Raw genomic sequence first — 20574 nt, 5'->3', positions numbered from 1 at the left:
ATGCAGTATTTTCTTCTCAGCCTGGCAGATCTGATTTTTGGTTATAATATTCCTGGGTGTTTTCATTTGGAGATTTCTTTTACAAAGTGAATAGCAGATTGTTTCAATTTCTACTTTGCCCTCTGGTTCTAAGATATTGGGAAATTTTCCTTTCTAATTTTTGAAATTTGATGACTAGTTTCTTTAAAAAAAAATCCTGGCTTTCAAGTAGTTCAATAATTCTTAAATTATCTTTCAATTTTTTCCAGATCAGTTTTTTTTCTATGAGGTATTCCATATTTTCTTCTATTTATTTCACAATTTTGACTTTTTAAAAAAAATTCCATGATGCTTCATGAAATTAATATCCACTTTAACATTTAGCAATAGCATTTTAAAGGAGTTGCTTTTTCAGTGAGATTTTATATCTTTTACAATTTAGCTAATTCTGATTTTTAGTTTTCTTCAGTATTGTACATGTCCCTCTTTTACCAAGCTGTTAATTCTCTTTTTATAATTTTCTTGCATTGCTCTCATTTCTTTTCTCACTTTTTCCTCTACCATCTTTGTATTTTTAAAATCATTTTTAGTTTTTTTAAATTTTCTTTAAATTACCTAGCTGTGTGGCCTTGGGCAAGCCACTTAACCCCCATTTGCCTTGCAAAGAAAAAAAAACCTAAATTGTTTCTTTAGCTCTACTGAAATTTGTGTTATGTTCAATCTATGTATTTTCCCCTGGTCCTTGCTTATAAATATTTTCAAGTCATTTTTTTCAGGTTCTAGTTTTGCTGTTTGCCCATTTTCCCAGACTACTTGACTTTGGACTTTATTATTTTTTTTTATTTTATCTTTTGGTTTTTGCAGGGCAATGGGGTTAAATGACTTGCCCAAAGTCACACAGCTAGGTAATTATTAAGTATCTGAAGTCACACTTGAACTCAGGTCCTCCTGACTCCAGGGCCAGTGTTCTATCCACTGCACCACCTAACTTCTCTGGGCTTTATTTTTAGAATAGAGCTCTGTTCATCCCTGGAGGAGAATGACTGACTTGAGTTTCTGTCCATTATGTCTTTCTCCTTTCATAACTCAAACTGGGGGGAGTGTATATGTTTTTGGTGCCTCCAAAGTGGTGTGATATTAGGGAGAATTATAATCTATGCCCTCTTCATCTACATTCAGTTCCTTACCCAGAAGGGATCCTTGCTCTCTTGTGACTGTGTTCACTCATGGGTAATGAGGCCAATGCCATCCAATCATGTACCTGGTACCAGAACAGGAATCTTCTGTGCTTTCCTTCTGATCAGATATTCAGTTCGTTTACTGTCCCTGGGCACTGGTACCTCTGTAGCCAACACCATTGCTCCCTATTATCTGCTGCTGCCTGCCAATGCCACCACCTGATCTTGCTTCCTTTGGACCACACTTGGATAGCCCTCACTTCAGTGTCCACAGACCTCTCTCTCTCTCTCTCTCTCTCTCTCTCTCTCTCTCTCTCTCTCTCTCTCTCTCTCTCTCTCTCTCTCTCTCTCACACACACACACACACACACACACACACACACCTTCCTAAGCTTCTCACTATGAGTTTTTCTTGGATTTCTCATTCAGAATTATGTTCTATGTTTTCAATGATCTTTTGTAGGAGTGATTTTGGGGTGTGATTTGGCAGTTGTGGTCTTTCACTTTTCATCTTGACTCTACCTTCCTTACTTCATTCTACTTTCAATTAATACATAGTATTGATGTCACTTCTTCCATCAGTACTTTTTGGAGGGGTCCAAGCAGTTTTATTTCTCATCATTCTGTGGGGATGTACAAAATGTCAGTAAAGCAAGGAAATAAAAGTATGTTAGGGAACATAATTTATGTCTGACAGCACTTTACTGAAATTTCTCCATGATAGCTTCTAGTGAACTATTCTCTTCTAAGGAAAGGCTATGGATGTGCTATAGGGTCTTGCAGCCTCATTATTCCCTACTGACACTTGACAAACTCTTTCAGATCACTGGGGAAATTGATGCATTGCTGGTATTCTAAGGATATGCTGAGCCCAAGCAGTTCATCTACAAAGGTATTGTCCACCTCTTAGTCAGTAGGGAGTCCATTAGGTGATCATACAGGGCCCAGTCCAGAGATTGTGTATTCAGAGTGTAGTTTGTATCCTTTCAGTCACTGGCAGGCTGAAAACTCACTTCCAGATGGAGAAGATGTCACTCTCATCCTCTTCTTCCTGTCCAATCCTGTCCTCTGGATAGTGGTGGTCCAATACAAATGTCTCCCCTTTGGGATTGATATAAGTTTAGGTTCTTGCTGTTCTTAGACTTTCTGGTCCTTTGCCAACTCATTGTCAAACATCAGTGGGATATTCTTGTTAATATGGAAAGTGACTGTGATCCTCTCATCAGCTAATCTCCAGACTAGTTTGGTTTCTGTTCCTTGCACACCCAGTTCTTGATTCTTGAACATCCTAGGAAGGAACTTGTGTTTCTGGGTTTTTCCTCTTGTTTTTAATTTCATCTATCAGAAATTTGGCAAAGTCCCACATACATGCACTGGCTCTCTGGAGTGGCGGCAGGAGTGTGGTACACAGTCCAGCCTGTGGGTGATTCCTTCTCCAAGGCAAAGGTGATGATGGCCACAGCCAGATGCAGCATCGGGAGGGCAGTGGAGTCCAGGTCCCAGGGCATAGCAGCAGTGGGAAGGAAGGCATGCCTGAGATATGCCAAGGGTGTGAGAGCTACAATGACCAGAAGGCCCTCCATCAGTACTTACAACACTACCTGGGTGAGGTCTTAATAAAGGAGACAAACAGGATTGTTTTTCTTTCCCAATGCTCTTTGCTATGTTATTCTTTCAAGTACTTCTCCTCTATATCTGTCCCCCAATAATATTAGTTACATCATTTCCAAGTTGGTTGTTTGGTTATTGTCCTTTGGTTGAAGATCAAAATGACATCACTCAGGGTAGAGTGTGTCTGATTATGACAGAGCAGACCAAAATGAGCTCAGAATGCTCTATCGTAGGTTGGACAAAAAATAGTGCATATGAACATTTGGAGTGGAGATGTCTTTAAATTTGAATATTTTGTATTTCTTTTGAGCTACAGCAATTCTGCATCACTGTCTTCTTTGATGTGGACACACCAAGTTGGGTGTCACTGTGCTAGTGTCTCCCATGTCTCACAATCTATTCTAAAGCTCTATCCAAAGATAGACTTGTATTGCTTCTTATGATCTTAGGCACTTGCCTAAAGTGAGTTCTCTGTAAAATAGTCTTTTAGGTAAATTAATTGTTGGCATTCTAACTAGGTGGCCAACCTATTGAAGTTATACTCTTTGCAGCAGAGTCTGAATGCTTGGCAGTTCAACTTGAGAACGGACCTCAGTGTTCAATACCTTATTTTGTGTTTAGAATCTTCATGAGACAAACAACAATGAGGTCAGCATAACAGCTCTGTTGTTTTTGAGTATGGTAGATAGCCTAAAATGTCTTGTCTCCCACACTTTCCTTCAGAACCTTTGAAGTTAATTCTGACAATGCATGCATTAACTTTATCATCTATCAGCCTGAAAAATATACTGTCATGGGGCAGCTAGGTGGTGCAGTGGATAGATCACCAGCCCTGGATTTAGGAGAACCTGAGTTCAAATCTGACCTCAGATACTTAATAATTACCTAGCTGTGTGGCCTTGGGCGAGCCACTTAACCTCATTGCCTAGCAAAAACTAAAAAAAAACCAAAAACAACAACAACAACAACAACAACAACAAAAACACATGGGAGCAAGCACACAACCCTGCTTCACTCCTGCTTTACATTGTCTATCATCCAAAATCTGTGCAAACATGCCATTATGAAGCTCAAGTACAATACTGATGAATTTCTAGGGCAACAAAATCTACAAACTTTTATGACTATCAGAGGCCTTGGTTAGATCTTAGTTGTTATGAACAGATCTCTGGTCTACTCCAGGCATTTCTCCTGGAATTGTCAGGAGCAAATACCATATTGATTGCTTCTTGGGTTTTTTTCTGAAGCCACATTAACTCTTGATTAGATGATTATCTTCTAAGGAGGACTCTGATAAGAGTCTTGATGGTGATGGCTAAGAGAACCCCCTGTGATTGTTTCAGAGCACTCAATTTTCCTTTCGTTTTTAGATATGGATAATGGAGGCATCCTTGAACTCCTTGGGGATAACCTCTTTTCTTGCCATATAACCTGGATTATTTTAGTCAGCTTTGTGGACTCCCTACTTTGTCAATCTAAGCCAGGAATAGAATCAACATCAGGTGCTCTGCCAAATAACAGGAGCCTAATGATGTGCAAACCATCTTCTTTAGTTGGAAGTTTAGTTAGAGAGGGATGTCCTTCAATCTGAGGTAAATGGCCAATGGACTTCAGTATTAGTTGATGATGGTCTGTTGAGGATGTTATGAAAATGTTCAACCCAGGGGGGCGGAGCCAAGATGACGACAAGAGAGGAATGTCTCTTAGGTGCTCTCTTATAAAACTTATAAACTAAGGACTCTAACTAAATTTTCGAGAGACAGAACCCATAGAGGGACCCAGTGAGGCAGTTCTCCTACTCAAGGTAAACTGGAAAAGAGCAGAAAGGCCCTGCTCCCCAGGGTTGGAGGGGCGGCCTGCCAGAGGGGTGGCCCGCCAGAGTGAAAGAACTTCAGGCTTCCGGAGGTAGCCCCAGGGAGCTGGGAGCCTTGGCTCCCAGCAGTGGGGGAGTTTCCTGACGATCTGTGGAGCATTGGGCACAACTTGGGGGAACTGGGGGGGGGGCGGGTCTGTCAGAGTGAGCATGTGAAGCCCAGCCCTCAGGGCACACAGCGAGCAGTATGGTCAAGTCAGTCTAGATCCAGGAAACAGAAGCTGGCAGAGCCAGTAAGTAGGAGCCTCCAGGGCATGAGCCCATTGAACTTAGGGAGGGGAGTAAAGAGAGACTGCTGAGCTCTGTCCTCTGCCCCAGAAGAGGATGCTGGGGTTCTGACCACATTCAGATCCTGATCGAAGTCTAGGCCCCCATAGAACAGCAGGCCCCCCCCACCTCAGCCCTGTGGTGGGGGTTGGGTGCTTATGGTCATTCACAGACCAGGAGGGAGGACAGGGCCTCACACATTGAGATCCTTGTGGAAGTGCCCCCAAAGCTCAGAAAGCACCCCAAAGCAGGGTTAGGCTGGGAAAATGAGCAAGAAGAGAAAAAAGGGGAACACCATTGAGAAATACATTATCTATGATCCCAAGAAGGATCAATATACTCAGTCTGAAGATGAGGAAGCACAAGCTCCTGCATCTAAAGACTCCAAGAAAAACAGAAATTGGGATCAGGCTATGACAGAGCTCAAAAAAGACTTTGAAAATCAAATGAGGGAGTTAGAAGAAAAACTGGGAAAAGAAATGAGAGAGATGCAGGAAAAACATGAAAATGAAGTCAGCAGCTTAGTAGGAAATCCAAAAAAATGCTGAAGAAAATAGCATGCTAAAAACCAGCTTAGTTCAAATGAACAAAACAGTTCAAAAACTTATTGAGGAGAAGAATGCTTTAAAAAGCAGAATTGGCCAGATGGAAAAAGAGATAAGAAAGCTCTCTGAGGAAAACAAATCCTTCAGACAAAGAATAGAACTCAGGGAGACTGCTGAATTTATGAGAAATCAGGACTCAATACTTCAAAACAAAAAGAATGAAAAATTAGAAGAAAATGTGAAACATCTCATTGAAAAAACAACTGATATGGAAAACAGATTTAGGAAAGATAATTTAAAAATTATTGGAATACTTGAAAGTCATGATCAGGAAAAGAGAATTGACATCATTTTCAAAGAATTACTAAAGGAAAATTGCTCTGATATCCTAGAAGCAGAGGGAAAAATAGAAATGGAGAGAATCCACCTATCCCCCCGAGAAAGAGATCCCAAAAAACCAACCCCTAGGAATATTATAGCCAAGTTCCAGAACTCCCAAGTCAAAGAGAAAATATTACAAGCAGCCAGAAGGACAGAATTCAGATACCATGGAGCTGCAATCAGGATCTCACAGGACTTAGCAGCAGTTACATTAAAAGCTTATAGGGCTTGGAATATAATATACCGGAAGGCAAAAGAGCTTAGAATGCAACCGAGAATCAACCACACAGCAAAACTGAATGTCCTCTTCCAGGGAAAAAGATGGACTTTCAACAAACCAGGGGAATTTCAAATATTCCTTTTGGAATGGCCAGAGCTGAACAGAAGGTTTGATCTTCAAATACAGGACTCAGGTGAAACATAGAGATTGGAAGAGAAGGGGAAAATTGATGATGAACTGCATGCATTCCTGTATAGAAAAATGACACTGTTAATACTCATATGAACCTTCTCAATTAACAGAGCAGGTAGAAGGAGATTTTATAGATAAAGCACAGGAGAAAGCTGAATTTGAAGATAAAATATGGTGTAAAAGTGGAGTCAATAGAAAAAAGGGAAATGTAATGGAAGAAAGAAAAAGGAGAGGGGGAATAGGCCAAGATATTTCATATAATAAGATTTTTCTTTATTACAGTGAGCTATTGCAATGATATGGAAGGTGGGGAGGCAAGGGGGAATGAGGGAATCTTCACTCTCATCAGAGGTGGCTAGGAGAGGAAACAGCATATATACTCAATGGGGTATAGGCATCTGGAGTAAGAAGGAGGGGGGGGACATGGGGAAGGGGTGGGGATGTGAATGAAGGAGGAGAGGATGGACCATGGTGGGAAGTGGTCAGATATACCACATTTTCTTTTTTACTTCTTGCAAAGGGCTGGCATTGGATGGCCTGTCAGGGACCATAGGGCCAGGTGGATGCTGGGCCTAAGGGGTGGTATGGGGGCTTGGGCCCTCTTGGCCCCAGGGCCAGGGATCTGTCTGCTGTGTCACTCAGCTACCCTAAAGCAGAGTCAGAGTGAAAGGAGAGAGAAAATATAGTACATGGTAGTGGAGAAATACGAAAGGAGGGAGTTGTGATCAGCAATGGCAATGGTGGAAAAATACGGAAGTAACTTTTGCATTGGACTTATCATAAAGAATGTGATCCACCCACGACAGAGTAGTTGGTGTTGGAACACAGACTGAAGCACATTTATTATTATTATTATTATTTTGGCGGGGTGCAGGGCAAATGGGGCTGGGTGGCCTGCCTGGGGCCGCATAGCAGGGTGATCATTGGGTGTCTGAGGCTGGATTTTGGACCCGGGTGCTCTGTCCTCCACCCAGCCACCCCTACTATTATTACTATTTTATTTTATTTTGGGTCCTTTTTTGTCTTTTTTTGGTTTTTGCAGGGCAGTGGGTTTGGGGTAACTTGCATGTCACATGGCTGGGTGATTATTGGGTGTACAGGCTGGATATGGGCTCGGGTGCTCCTGGCTCCAGGGCTGGTTCTTTGTCCACTGCACCACCTGGCCATACCTATAATTATTACTATTATTTTTTTATTTTAATATTAATTTTTTTCTCTCCCCTTTGCTTTATTGCTCAAGTGAGTCTATATTTTGGGGGGGTATTTTTTTACTCTTAAACAAGAATAATTTATTAATGTATAAAAAATTATTTGTACAAAATGAGAATAAATAATTAAGGGAAAAAACCAAAAATGTTCAACCCATATCTCCAGAGTCATTTTCTTATTATTAATCAATGTATCTCCATCAGCATTAAGTAGATGAGATTCATAAATAGCCTTCAGGGCATCATAAAAGTGCTTTTAGTACTATCAGTGTGAAACTGAATTTCATCTGCCTTCTTACTCATTCAAGAATCCTGCATCTCTCTAAGCTTCACTTGCACTTTACTTGTGATGGAGTTAGATGTTGCCTTTTTATAGACAAATGAACTACCTTCTGGTAAATTCTGGGGAGTTCTCATTTTTCATTTGGTAATTTCTGAATTTCTCCATCATTTTTGTAAAACCAATCCTGATTTTTGCAAGGGTTCCTGTTCAGATAAGAAGTGTAGCGCTTTACATCAAATTTCTGAAAGATCCATTGTTGCCAACTCTGTGATTCCTCTAAATTAATAACAAACTATTCCCTCCAAGGAGAAGTGTTCTTATCTGTTGACATTTAGTTTTCTGGTAATCATCTTGTCTTGGATCTCTCTGCTTTTGGTAAATGAGAATGTTTAACATGGAGAGAATAAATCTTTGATCAGTCTAGCACTCTGTACCACATCACTGTCACACCTTGTCTATCTCTTCCCCTTACAATGATATAGTCTAATAAATGTCAATGTTGACTTTGAGGGCACATCCTAAACACATCCATTATGTTTAAGTAAATGAAGGACATGTTGGTAATAAGGTCATGAGATGACAAGTCTTCAGTAGTGATTATTACTGTTACCTAATCCATTTCTCTCAAGAACTCCCTGCCATGTCTGATAGTTTATGCCTACTCTGGAGTTAAAGTCATCCACTCATTCCAGCTGGGAAAAGTCTTTACATGCTTAGGGCAGACACTCTCTTAACTCACAGAATGGTTTGAAGAGCCTCTGTTACCTTAAACTTGGTTTACCTGGTTGCTGAAATGGTTTACTGGGGTGTGGCTGCTGGGCATGCTGTGGTTTCTTGGAACCAAAGGTGAAAGTAGGGTATCAGGTGAACACCAAAGATGGAAGCAACTCTGAAAAGGGTTCCACAGCCCTCATACCAGAGGTACCTGGAACACCTGTATGTGCAAAAAGTACTGGAATCCTGGAATCCCACCTGACAGTTATTCACCTTTTCCTTTTCCAGGATAAAACCCATCAAGTTTATTTAATATTTCTACTATTTTATACTTATGTCCTACAGTCCTACCCTCAATACCAAATTCCCTTAAGACATTTTGGGAACAATTCTTTTTTGTATACCTCCATTATACTAGATAAAATGTCCAACCCAAATATTCTGGATATCTTTTATGCTCTGGGTCAGTTTATGATGAGTCTATTCCATTTACTTCTTCTCCTATTTGAGTACTTCCTACTTTCCTATTTGTCTCATTGAAAGGAACCCTGCCTTCTTTCAGAGTATGTGAACTAGTTTATAAAAATCACTTAGGGCTTCTTCTTGGTAATATATTAAAAGGGAAGGGAGAGGGGGCAATGCCAGAATCTCTCATGAGACAATTGTGTTAAGGAGAAGAAGTTGCACTAAGGAAAGAGACTTTTATGGTTGAAATACAAAGTAAATAAGAGAGGAGAAGTTTTTTGTTTTTTGTTTTTTTTTTTTTGCAAGGCAATGGGGTTAAGTGGCTTGCCCAAGGTCACACAACTAGGTAATTATCAAGTGTCTGAGGTCGGATTTGCAGGGATAATGTTCTATCCACTGCACCATCTGTCTACTCCTAGATAAGAGAAGTTTCAATGTAAATTGGAGTACAGTTTTGAAATTGTCCAATAGCAAAATGCACAGTCTTGGAAGACAATGGATTTTCCATTACTAGAATTCATTAAGTGGATGACAATGTGTCCAGAATGCTTGGGCTTGAAAGTTTATTATCATTGATCTTTAAGATCCCTTTCAACTCTAAAATTATGTGATAGTTAAGGAAGATTTCCTATATGAAGTGAGAATATGATAAGTTCACAGTACTGGATGGTGGTTATCATTGGTTTTGACTGTAAAGGTTGGCTAAGGAGTCAAATGAACAACTTATTAAGATGGAAAAACTTGATATTAGGTTCATCAAATTTGTAGAAAATGCTTAACTAAGTGAAATGGTTAATACATTGGAAGACTGGAAAAATATTTTGAAAGCCTCAACAAAATGGAAAAAAGTGGTATAAAGTCTTGACGAAATTTACAGAATGGTAACTTTAAGTTCAAAAGTCTAATGATAAAAATAAAGAATGAGGAAATACCTAGGGGAGAAGTGATAGAAAGACCTGGGGTAATAGTTGACCAACCACAAGCCCAAATCAACAGCGCTATAGTACACTATTGCTTTTTTGTGGGATATTTTATAACAAAGATATTTTTTATGAAGAAGGCAGTGTTATATTTAAGCAAGTCTTTGGAAGTAACCCTGAATTAGTCAATTCTTTAAAAAATATATCTGACTTGGGTCAAACTATTTTTTGAAAGATGTGTAGGAATTTGAGATAATCTAGAGAAGAGAAATAAAAATTACTAAAGGTTGGGGAATGATACCAAATAGATAATTCAGATCCTTAAGATGATAGTTTAGTTAGAAATATAGTTAAACATACATGATCCTTCCATTATACAATGTATCCATTCCTTTTAAAAACCCTTATCTTGGACAGCTAGGTGGCACAATGGATAGAGCACTGACCCTGGAGTCAGGAGTACCTGAGTTCAAATCTGACCTCAGACACTTAATAATTGCCTAGCTGTGTGACCTTGGGCAAGTCACTAAGTCCCATTGCCTTAAATAAAAAAAGAAGAAAGAAAAACCTTTATCTCTGACTTGTGCTAGACCCAGCTCCAAGATAAGGGTAGACGATCCTGAATCAGCATAAACTCATGCCTTATCAGTAGGCAGATTAGGGAGTTGCCTGACTATTTAATGAAATTTGAGGAAAATTCTCTTGTTTTTCTTTTTGATATACCATTCCCTATTCCTTCTGTTGAAAGCCTACCTTTAAAGTCCAGTTCAAAAGCCCATTATTCCATGAAGTATTCCTTGATTCCATAGTTATTAATAATCTCATATATCTTTCTCAGACCAAGTTCCAGGAAGTTCTAGGTCTTAGCTAAACTTTACATCTCTACCAGAACCTAGTAGAAAGTTCTGTAATAAATATTTGTTGAATTGAATTGAATTTGGTCATTATAGATAAGATGTTTGAAATCTTTTTACAATTGTCTTCAGAGCTTATAATATATGTCTTTTAAATTTATGTATATCATTCATTCTTTTTTTTTTAGACTTTAGACTTTTTTTTAGATTTTTGAGATTCCATTTCTTATCCCTATACTGTAAGTGCTCACACTGAGCTGTTCACATCAGCCTAATTAAGCTAACTCAGGAGCTAATCAACTGGGGTCAGTTACTCTTTTTTTAGGTAACCTGGATGACTTATTCCTTCCACCATCGCCCTCCCCACCATACTCGTGCTGGACCTAGTGGGAGGCACCTGATAGGTTTAGTACACTGTATCTTAGAATTCCTGTGCTCCAGTGATTTGCCAACCCAGCCTCTTGGGTTAACAAAGATTTCTAGAATAAACCACTATACCTAGCTCAACAAGGTTTTTATTAAATACCTACCATGGGAACATAAAAACAAATTTCCCCTCAATGAAAGAATGGTGGGAAGGGCAAGAAATTAATGCAGAAAATTTAACAAAAATAAATCCAAACAATTTGGAGGAGGGGGTATAGCATCATTAACTGGAGGTATCTGGATGGGTTTCCTGGAGGAAACTGAGTATTCTAGAAGATGGAGTGAGCTGAAACTGGAGAACAGAGGATGAAAAGACAAAAAGACAGGAGTTGGAATGTTCTGTCTTAGGGAGCAGTCAATGGTTCAATTTGACTGGACTGAATGAAATGTGCATGAAAAGGAGGGGTGTGTAGCACCTGTAAAAGTAGGAGATTGTCAAATTCTGAAGGACTTTAAAAGCAATACCAAGATCCTTTTATTTTATTTTAGGGGCAAGAAGGAACTTCTTGAGCAGGTAACATCTCCAGATCTGGGCTTTAATTTGGCAACTGGGTGGAAGATGAATGGAAAAGGAAAGATTTGAGGAAAGAAGACCACTTAGGAAGTTTGCAGGAATCCAAGTAAGAGATGATGAGGACTTGCATTAGCAAGTTATTATGGAGGTCATGTTAGTGGAGAGACATGGAGGTAGAAACAAGACTTCACAACTGGCTAGATATGGGGATTTAAGGGGGATGGAAGAGTCAAGGATGATTCCAAGGTTGTGAGCTTTGATGATTTTGGAAGGGCAGAAGGGCCCTTAAATCATATGACTGTTAGAAGGAAGGGAGGGCTTTGGAGGAAAGACAAGGAGTTCTGTTTTGGATATTTTGAGTTTGAGAAATCTGTGGGACATCAGTTGGAGATGGGAGACTTGATGAGTGAGGCTAAGGCTGAATATATATAGATCTGGGAGTCATCTGCATAAAAGTAGAGTTAAGATTGATCGAGTTAAGTACATGGGAACTGATAAGATCTCCAAAGGACAGAGGGCAGAGAGTTGAGGAGAGGTCCTGAGAAGCCCTAAGGCATACCCATGCAAACATCAGCCCCAAACTGATGATAATCCAGAGGAGACTTTGAAGAAGAGGTCACAAATATGCAGGAAATATGTAAGGAAAACCCAAGGAGGAGAAAGGAAGAGGTCAATCAATCAATTAATAAACATTTCTTAAGTACCTACTAGTACGGTCATCTAGGTAGTACATAGGATAGACCATAGGATGTGGAGTCATGAAGAACCAAGTTCAAATCCTGCCTCACTTACTAGCTGTGTGACCCTGGGCAAATCACTTAACTATGTTTGCTTCAGTTTTCTCATCTGTAAAATGAGCTGGAGAACTCCAATATCTATGCCAACAAACCTCAAATGTGTCATGAAGAGTCATGACTGAATGGAGAATGGATAAAAGGAGGAGAGGCTTAAGACAGGCAGACCCACCAACAGATTATAGCAATAATATAGGCAATAAGGGAATGAGGACAGTGTTGGAGGAGAGCAGGGGGCATTTTCAAAATTATTACAAAGATAAAATCAACAGACCTTGGCAATAGTTTGAATATTAGGGATGAGGAATTGAGGAATCTAACATCACTCAACAATGTCATCTTCAGAGAGATTAAAAAAAGATGAGAAATGAGAAAAAGTCATTAGATTAATCAATTAAGAGACCACTAATCATTTTGGCGAGAACAGTTTAGTTTAAGTGATAAAGTCAAAGCCAGATTACAAAGGAATGAAAAGTGTATGGCAGGGGTGGCTAGGTGGCGCAGTGGATAGAGCACTGGCCCTGGAGTGAGGAGTACTTGAGTTCAAATCCAACCTCAGACACCTAATAATTACCTAGCTGTGTGGCCTTGGGCAAGCTACTGAACCCCAATGCCTTGAAAAAAACTAAAAAAAAGTGTATGGCAAGAAAGAGGAGGCAATGAGTACTTCCAGTTTTTGTAAGACTTTAATTCTGAAATCAAGAAGGAGCATAGGAAATCAATAGGACAATAGGATAATATGTTTAAGTTAAGTTTTTGTTTTGTTTTATTTTTATTTTAAGAATGGAGTGATAATTTGGCAGCAAATCTTTGATTTTGAAGATGGATTTCATTTTTTTAATAGTTAAAAACATATTTCTTGCTTCTTTCCTTCCTTTCTTCCTTCCTTCCTCTGTCCCTCCCTCTCTCCTTTCCTTCCCTCCTTACTTCCTTCTTTCTTCCTTTCCTCCTTTTTTCCTTCCCTACTTCTTTCTTCCCTTTCCTTTCTTCCCTCCCTTCTTCCTTCTTTCCTCCTTCCCTTCTTCCTTATTTCCTTCCTTTATTTTTTTAGAATAATCGAAAGCCAAGTCTGGGTAAATGAAAGTGAGTGATCAATCAAAGAAATATTATTTTTGGTTAATGTAATGAATGGTGTGGCCTAGGAACTCACTTTGAAGGGGAAAGGAGGCTTCCAACAGTGAAAGTAATTTCTTTGAAGGGGATACCACTCACTTGGGTGTAGAAGTTCCTTTAAAGTAATTGGGAAAAATTAAATTAAATTTTTTAAAAAAAGAAGTTCCTATGTAGTTAAAAATACATGCAGCAATAATAGTAGAAAGAGCACTAGATTTGGTATCTGAGAATCTGTTTAAGTGAGGTTCTGATTTGCTACTTCTTGGGCATCTAACTTTAGCCATTACTTTAAAATGTCAAACATCAATATGACAAATTAGATGTACTTTGAAACTATTTACATTTCATAAATCAATTCCAATGCATAAAATATTATAATTTCTTGGTCACTACCTCTAAGTCAACATTAGGATTCTTCACTTTTTTATCCTTTTGCATTCAGTTTCCCTCTTATATAGTTGTGGTTTATATGCTGTTTTGAAATTACTAGTGATTTTTGGGGCACTTTTCACATGATATTGATAGCTTGGTTTTCTTCCTTTGAAAATTATTCATATCCTTTGACCCTTTATCAGTTGGAGAGTGGTTCTTATTCTTAGAAATTTAAATCAATTTCTTATACATCTTAGAAATGAAACTTTTATCAGAGAAAATCACTGCAAAGATTCCTCTCACTCATCCCATTTATTATCTTCCTAATTTATTTTAGCTGAATTGGTTTTGTTTGTATAGATACTTTTTAATTTTATGTAATCAAAATTGTCTATTTTATCTTCTGTGGTCTTCTTTATCCTTTGTTTGTCATGAACTCTTTTCTTACCCATGGTTTTGATAATTTCTTCATTGCTTCAGTAATTTATGTTTAAATTACCTTTTTCATTTAAGTTATTCACACATTTGGAGTTATCTTGGTACAAACAGTGTGAAATGTTGATTTATACATAGGTTCTACCAGATTACTTTCTGGTTTTGCCAAAATTTTTGTTAAATAGTCAAATTTTATACCAATATTTGGGATCAGCTAGGTTGCACAATATATAGAACATTAGCACTGGCCCTGGAGTCAGGAGGATCTGAGTTTAAATCCTGCTTCATTTACTAGCTTGAGTGACCCTGGACAAATCACTTAACCCTATTTGCCTCAGTTCCTCATCTGTAAAATGAGTTAGAGAAGGAAAAGGTTAAACCAATCCACTAACTTTTCTGAGAAAACCCAAAAAGGGTTATCAAACATCAGACACAACTGGAATGAAACAACTCCTATAATTGGGGTCTCTGATCTCATCAAATACTAGGCTAGTGAGCTATTTTGCTTCTCTGTTTTGTGTACCTAATCTCTTTCATTGATCAACCTCTAATTTCTTAACTAATATCTAAATGTTTTGATGACTACTACTTTGTAGTAGATTGAGATCTGGAAACTCCTGTTTCCCATTTAAAAAAATAATTTTCCTTAATATTCTTGACTTTGTGTTTTTCCCAGATGAATTTGGTATTTTTTTCTATGTAAAGTAATTCTTTGGTAGTTTTGGTAGTGTCATTTTTATTATAATTGCTCAGACTACTCATGAACAATTATTATTCCTCCAATTATTTAGATTCACTTTAAGGTAAAGAATATTTTGCAGTTGTATTCACATAGTTCTTGTGTGTGACTTGACAGGTATTTTGTACATTTTTTTACTTGCCAACTTATTTTCCAAAATGATTCTATTAATTATGAAAGAGGCATACCTTTTTCTCCACATCTCTGTCATCTTTGAGTTTCTTTGCTTTTAATTTTTTTTTTTGCTAATTGGACCATTAAAGTTGGAGACCCTAACAGTAGGGTCAGGTGAGTGGAGGTGTCCCTTTGTATCTCTGGTTATTGAGGTCAAATCTTATTTCTAACGACCTTTTAAAAAAAAACTTTAAAATATAGGCTAATCTTTTTGAATTGGAGAGAATAATAGTACTTCACAGGGTAAAAGGTTAAAATATATGTAAATGTGTTATTTTTATTTCTCAGTTGTAACTTGTTTCTTGATTTCGGATTTAAACCAGAACAGAGCAGGAATCCTCTGTTATGCTTTTTCTTTCAGTATTTGCACAGGATCTAGCACTGTCAGGCAATAAATATTTGTTGTCAACTGCTTGCTTTGTTGAATGAAGCAGACTTATCCAGTGCCATGCCTCAACTCATCTCTCCCACTCTGCCGACTTAATACTCACACCATATGTGTTTGCTCTTCATAATGACAGCTTTAACAGTCCCCAAGGAATGGGGGAGAAAATCCACTCTATGGGAAGAAGGGAGAAGGAAGGAGTTTGGGGGCATTGGTGGCAGTTATGGGAAGACCACCCAGGAGGAGTTCCTGCTTCCAAATTCCACTGGGGCAAAGGTTCTTTGGGGGGAAGCCTGCTAGGGACAGAAGCAGCCTTTCTTGGCTGCCCTATTTCCCTTTCTGGGTTTTTCATGAACATGTACGGACCAGAGATGCACATGGGAGCCTGGGCATGGACACAATAGAGTTGGAGAGCTATTCTGCCTCTCCTTTTCCCCGTCCCATCGACTCCTCCCTTTGGCCTTTGCGATCTGCCTGTTTGCCAATCCTCTGGTCATTGGTGAAAAGGGACTGCTTGGGGTCCTTGGGGTGAGGGAGAGGTCTGCCTAGGCTCTCTGGTTACAGGGCTGAGGAGGTTAGGGGTGGGTGGGGGGGAATCATCTACAGTTTTTTTACTCTTTCCTCTCAACCCTTCCTCAGTGGACATATAGAATCGCCCTCCCACTAATTCTCGTACCCTCCTACCCAAGCTTATGTGTTTACGGTCTTGGGCTCACTGCCCCTTGATCTTCTCGTCTTTCCTGGCAAGGAGTATAGGATTTTCTCAGCTGTCTGGGGGAATGGAGCTTGGGCTCCAGGGGCCTGGAGACGTAGGGGCGGGACTGAGGGAGAAAGACTTAGGGGCCAGAGGAAGGAGGGGGAGCGAAGGGGAAAGGAGGGAGGAGCTGGAGGAGGGGTTGGGGAATGGTGGGACTGAGAAAGAAAGGGGCCGGAGTCAGCGCTATAAGTGGAGGGCTCCAGTGCCGCCTGGGACACTGCTTTCCAACTTTGCGGCTTTCCTGGATCTCTCTTCTCTCCACCCACCCCCTTCCTCCAACTCCTCAACTCCTCCTTAGTACGAGCCCCTCCTCTGACCGCCCAGGACCCGGCTGGCCCAACCTCTCTGTCTTCCCTGGGAGCCCCCCTTCCCTTGCCTCCCTCTCAGTCTCCTCCCCAAGCCTGTAGCGAGGGTCGGGCACTCCCTCCCTCAGCTGCGTGCATCTCATACCAGCCCTCATTCCTCACATACCAGGCTTCCTCCTTTTCAAACTTGAGGCCCGGGGGGTGGCGAGGGACAGCAGCCTCCCCAAGACTCTAGCACCCCAGCCCGGCCCCCTGCCACCCCCCTCCCCCCAGCCTCCGCGGGCTAGCAGTTTCATTCCAGGGTTTTCCTGCCCCTTTCTCTGTTCAGGTGAGTGAAGGTGTCTGTGCAGCAAAGTCCCTGCTTCTGGTCTCCCGCCTTCCCCGACTTTCCTCTCTGGCTCCCTCCCTCCTCCATCTACTTCCCCTCTCCCCCTTTCTCCTCCCTCCCCTCCCCTTCTCTTCCCCCTCTACTGTGTCTCACCCTCCTCAGCTCTTTCGGACTCTTCCTCATCCTCTGCTTTTTTCCCCTTCCTTTCCCCTCCTCCCTCCTTTATCCTGCCCTTCCCTCTCCATCTTAGCCTTTTTCTTCTCGCCTTCCTTTCTTGACCCAGTCTTTCCTTTTCTCTCGGCATTCTTCTCGCTTTCTTTTCCCTTTCTTCCTTCCTTTCCCTCCTTCACCCTGTTCTTCCCCTTCTCCATACTTCTCTCTCCTTTCTTTCTTCTCATTTCAGTTCCTTGAACCCTCTTTTCTTCCTCCTTTCTTTTTCTTCTCCAGAGTTCCTTCTTCCTCTCTTCAAGTTGACTCACTCCTCCAAGAATAGTGATCTTGTGTTTTCCTGTCAATCTGATCCTGGAAAAAACTCTTTCCTCTCTCTCTTTTCCGGCCTCCTGCCTTTCCCCCTTACCCTCAAACGGGAGCCATGTGTGTGGCAAGCTGTGTGAGATATTGCGGGGATCTTGTCTCCCCATCATTTTGCCCTTAGGAGGACTCCGCTTCCCCGGTCTACTTTTTTCTCAGCTGGAATCTCCTTTCCGGAGGGTTTTTTTGTATCCTCTCGGAACCCTGAAATTCTGGCAACCCAATGTGATTTCCCTTGTCCATTCTCTACAGCGTGATTGGAGAGCTGGAGCAGAGTTGGTGCATCTCCAAGTGACCCTCAGAACTCACTTAGCACACTATCCCTCTCTCTTCCCCCATCCTGGGACAGGTAAGGAACTCTGCTTAGCTGTGGATTCTAGGCTTGGTAGGAGGGAGAGGTATAAGAAATGCGCGGGAAGATTGATGTGTTTAGGGGAATTCATAGTATCACAGATAGAATCAGAGATTTGGAACAAAAATTTTTAGAGATTCTCTGTTCCAGATTAGTGCCTATGGTGCCTAAGGGCTGGGGATGGGAGAAAAACTGGAGGAGGAAGGGATTTAAAAATTGCGGGGAAGTCAGAACATATGGAGGGAAGGAAGGGCAGAGGATAATTTCTGGGGATGATAATGTTAGTTCTATATGAGGTTAGGCAAGTTCTAAGCCTCAGTTTTCTCATCTGCAACATAAGGATAACCATACTTGTACATTACCATCCTGATAGAGATCATGTATTCAAAGAACTTTGTAACTAGAGAATTATATGTATAAAATCATATTTTAGAGCTGCAAGAAACTGAGAGACCATCTAATCCAATCCCTTCATTTTACAAAACAAGAAACAACTATAGGGAGAAACAACTTGTCAAGATGTTACAAGTAACATATAAATATGAGTTATTATACAGCTGAATCCACCATAATGTGAAAGGAGATAAATGGAAGCAGAAAGGGAAAAAGAGGTCTGGGGAACATGGAAGAATAAAAGCTGTGAATAAAGGTGAGGGAAGGGATTTCCCATCTGTTACTCTTCACTGCCAGACCTTTCTTAATTTAACCCTAGAAAAGAGAAGAGTACTCAGGAGAGGTATTTTGCTGTGTAATCGTTGTTTTTTGTTGTGAGACCATAAATGATTTAGAAGTCAGTAGTATGTTTTTTTCCCCCTTTTTTCCCTGGGAGGTGATGAGAAGCTTGATGGTGACCATGGAATAAAGTTTGTAGGGTAAGAGGGCTATAAAACTGAAATCAGCATTTCACCAGAAAAGTAACCTAGAGTGCTCCCCCCCCCCCCAAAAAAAAAGATCTACTTTTTGTGAAATAGAAATACTCATTGGTCAATGGTATTGCTGGTGGGTAGATGTCTGTATTTAAAATGTGTGGTCCTAGATCTCACTTTGTGAGCACCTCTAAATGAATTGGTAGGGCTTACATGTGTTTGTGTATGTTCAGTGCGTTCTATGTGATAGTTTTATGTTAGCATGAGTTTATGCAGACAGGTTCTCTTAGCAGGATGATTTGGTTTTAAACCTCTACATCTTGGTGTGCTTATTCCAGAATATGTGGGTTTCTCTGAGTGAGTGAATTTGTTATATCTTTAAATGGGTTTACATATTTGTACATGTGACTATATACATATATATATATATATATATATATATATATATATATATATATATGTCTGAGCCTAAGTATTTCTGGGAGTAAAACTATGTGTCTGAGAGACACAGACTGAGAGAAAAGAGATAAGAAAAGGAAAAAAGAGATAGAAGGAAGAGGATTGGATGTAGTATACGTGGTTCTTTGTGTGTGTGTGTGTGTGTGTGTGTGTGTGTGTGTGTGTGTGTGTGTGTGTGTTTGTGTGTGTTTTACATTGGTTATTTGATTTGTTTGGAGTCTGCAGGGTGGGCTTTGAGGCAAATTCTTTGAGGTTTAAAATGTGAAATTGAGTTCTCTCCCTTATGGGCTCTAGGGAAAACAAGGTAATGAATGGGAGGGGCTTTAGGGCTGAAACCAGAAGCAGGAAGTGAGAACTGGTAATGTATGGGAATTGAGCTGTAAATCACACCCAGGAGGGAATGAACCTTGGAATCTTTTGAGTTGTGTAAGAGAGTGCTTTTCAGTTCTCATCCTAATAATGTCTAGTGTAGCCTTGCAAATAAGGACAAAATTTTATCTACCCACTCATCTTTTTACTAACCTTACCAAGCTGAAGACAGTCTCATTTTTTATAACTGGCCAATTGACCATTGCATGACTCATCACTTTCCCATGGCAGGGGGGATGGATGAGTCTCTTTTTATAAGGTTAATATATTGCCAGACTATTCTATAGTCCTAATTCTGCTTGCCCTTGGCTTTTTGGGGAATAGCATGATGTGGGAAGCATGTTGGGTTTGGAATCTGGACCTGGCTGCAACAGATCAATAGAACTAAGTTCTGATCCAGAGAACTATTTCCCCTGTACCACATTGGCTAGTCTGGTAAGGACGTCACCTCTGGTTTAGTTAAAATCCTAGATCAGAGTAGCCCAGAGGGATCCAGTCCTCCAACTAATCTAAAATCTATGAGAAATTCCCTAGAGTCAAAATACTTTTGTACTGGAGCAAATCTGAGTCCTTCAGATAAAACCTCAGACCTGGGGCAGAAGGTGGAGAAGCTCCAGACTGGAGATGACCTAGGGTTTTTCTTGTTCAGGGTAAGTTCTTTCTGCTTCCAGTCTTTTAAAAAAAAAAATTCAGTTTTATTTTTAGTTCTATGCTCTTTCCCTGTCCCAACCCTTTCCCCACCCATTGAGAAGGCAAGAAGTACAAAATCCATTACAGACAAGAAATCTTGCAAGACAAATTTCTGCATTAGCTATAATTCTAGGGGAGGGGGTTAAAAAAAACAACTTTAAACTGCACTTTGTCAGTTTTCAATCTGTAAATGGGTAACATTTTTTTTTTTAGGCTTTTTGCAAAGCAATGAGATTAAGTGGCTTGCCCAAGGCCACACAGGTAGGTAATTAATT

At 40.1% G+C, this 20574-nt stretch overlaps 1 protein-coding gene and 1 pseudogene across 1 annotated transcript in view; one reads left to right on the top strand and one right to left on the bottom strand.

Moving 5' to 3' along the window:
* Positions 1–1952: 1952 nt before the first annotated feature.
* Positions 1953–2688, bottom strand: LOC141494261 (complement component 1 Q subcomponent-binding protein, mitochondrial pseudogene; annotated as a pseudogene).
* Positions 2689–2720: 32 nt separating this feature from the next.
* Positions 2721–20574, top strand: part of TEAD4 (TEA domain transcription factor 4) — a 95765-nt gene continuing 77911 nt past the window's right edge. Inside the window, exons 1-3 of the mRNA XM_074195324.1 lie at positions 2721–2762; positions 16940–17032; positions 17816–17912. Of these exons, the coding sequence (XP_074051425.1) occupies positions 2721–2762; positions 16940–17032; positions 17816–17912 (232 nt within the window). The remainder of the gene's footprint in view (positions 2763–16939; positions 17033–17815; positions 17913–20574) is intronic.

This window comes from Macrotis lagotis, chromosome 7 (assembly GCF_037893015.1).
Source record: "Macrotis lagotis isolate mMagLag1 chromosome 7, bilby.v1.9.chrom.fasta, whole genome shotgun sequence".
In the NCBI taxonomy this organism is placed as follows: Eukaryota; Metazoa; Chordata; class Mammalia; order Peramelemorphia; family Peramelidae; genus Macrotis; species Macrotis lagotis.
Note: the sequence above shows the minus strand (reverse complement) of the source record. Positions and strands in the feature narration are given on the sequence as shown.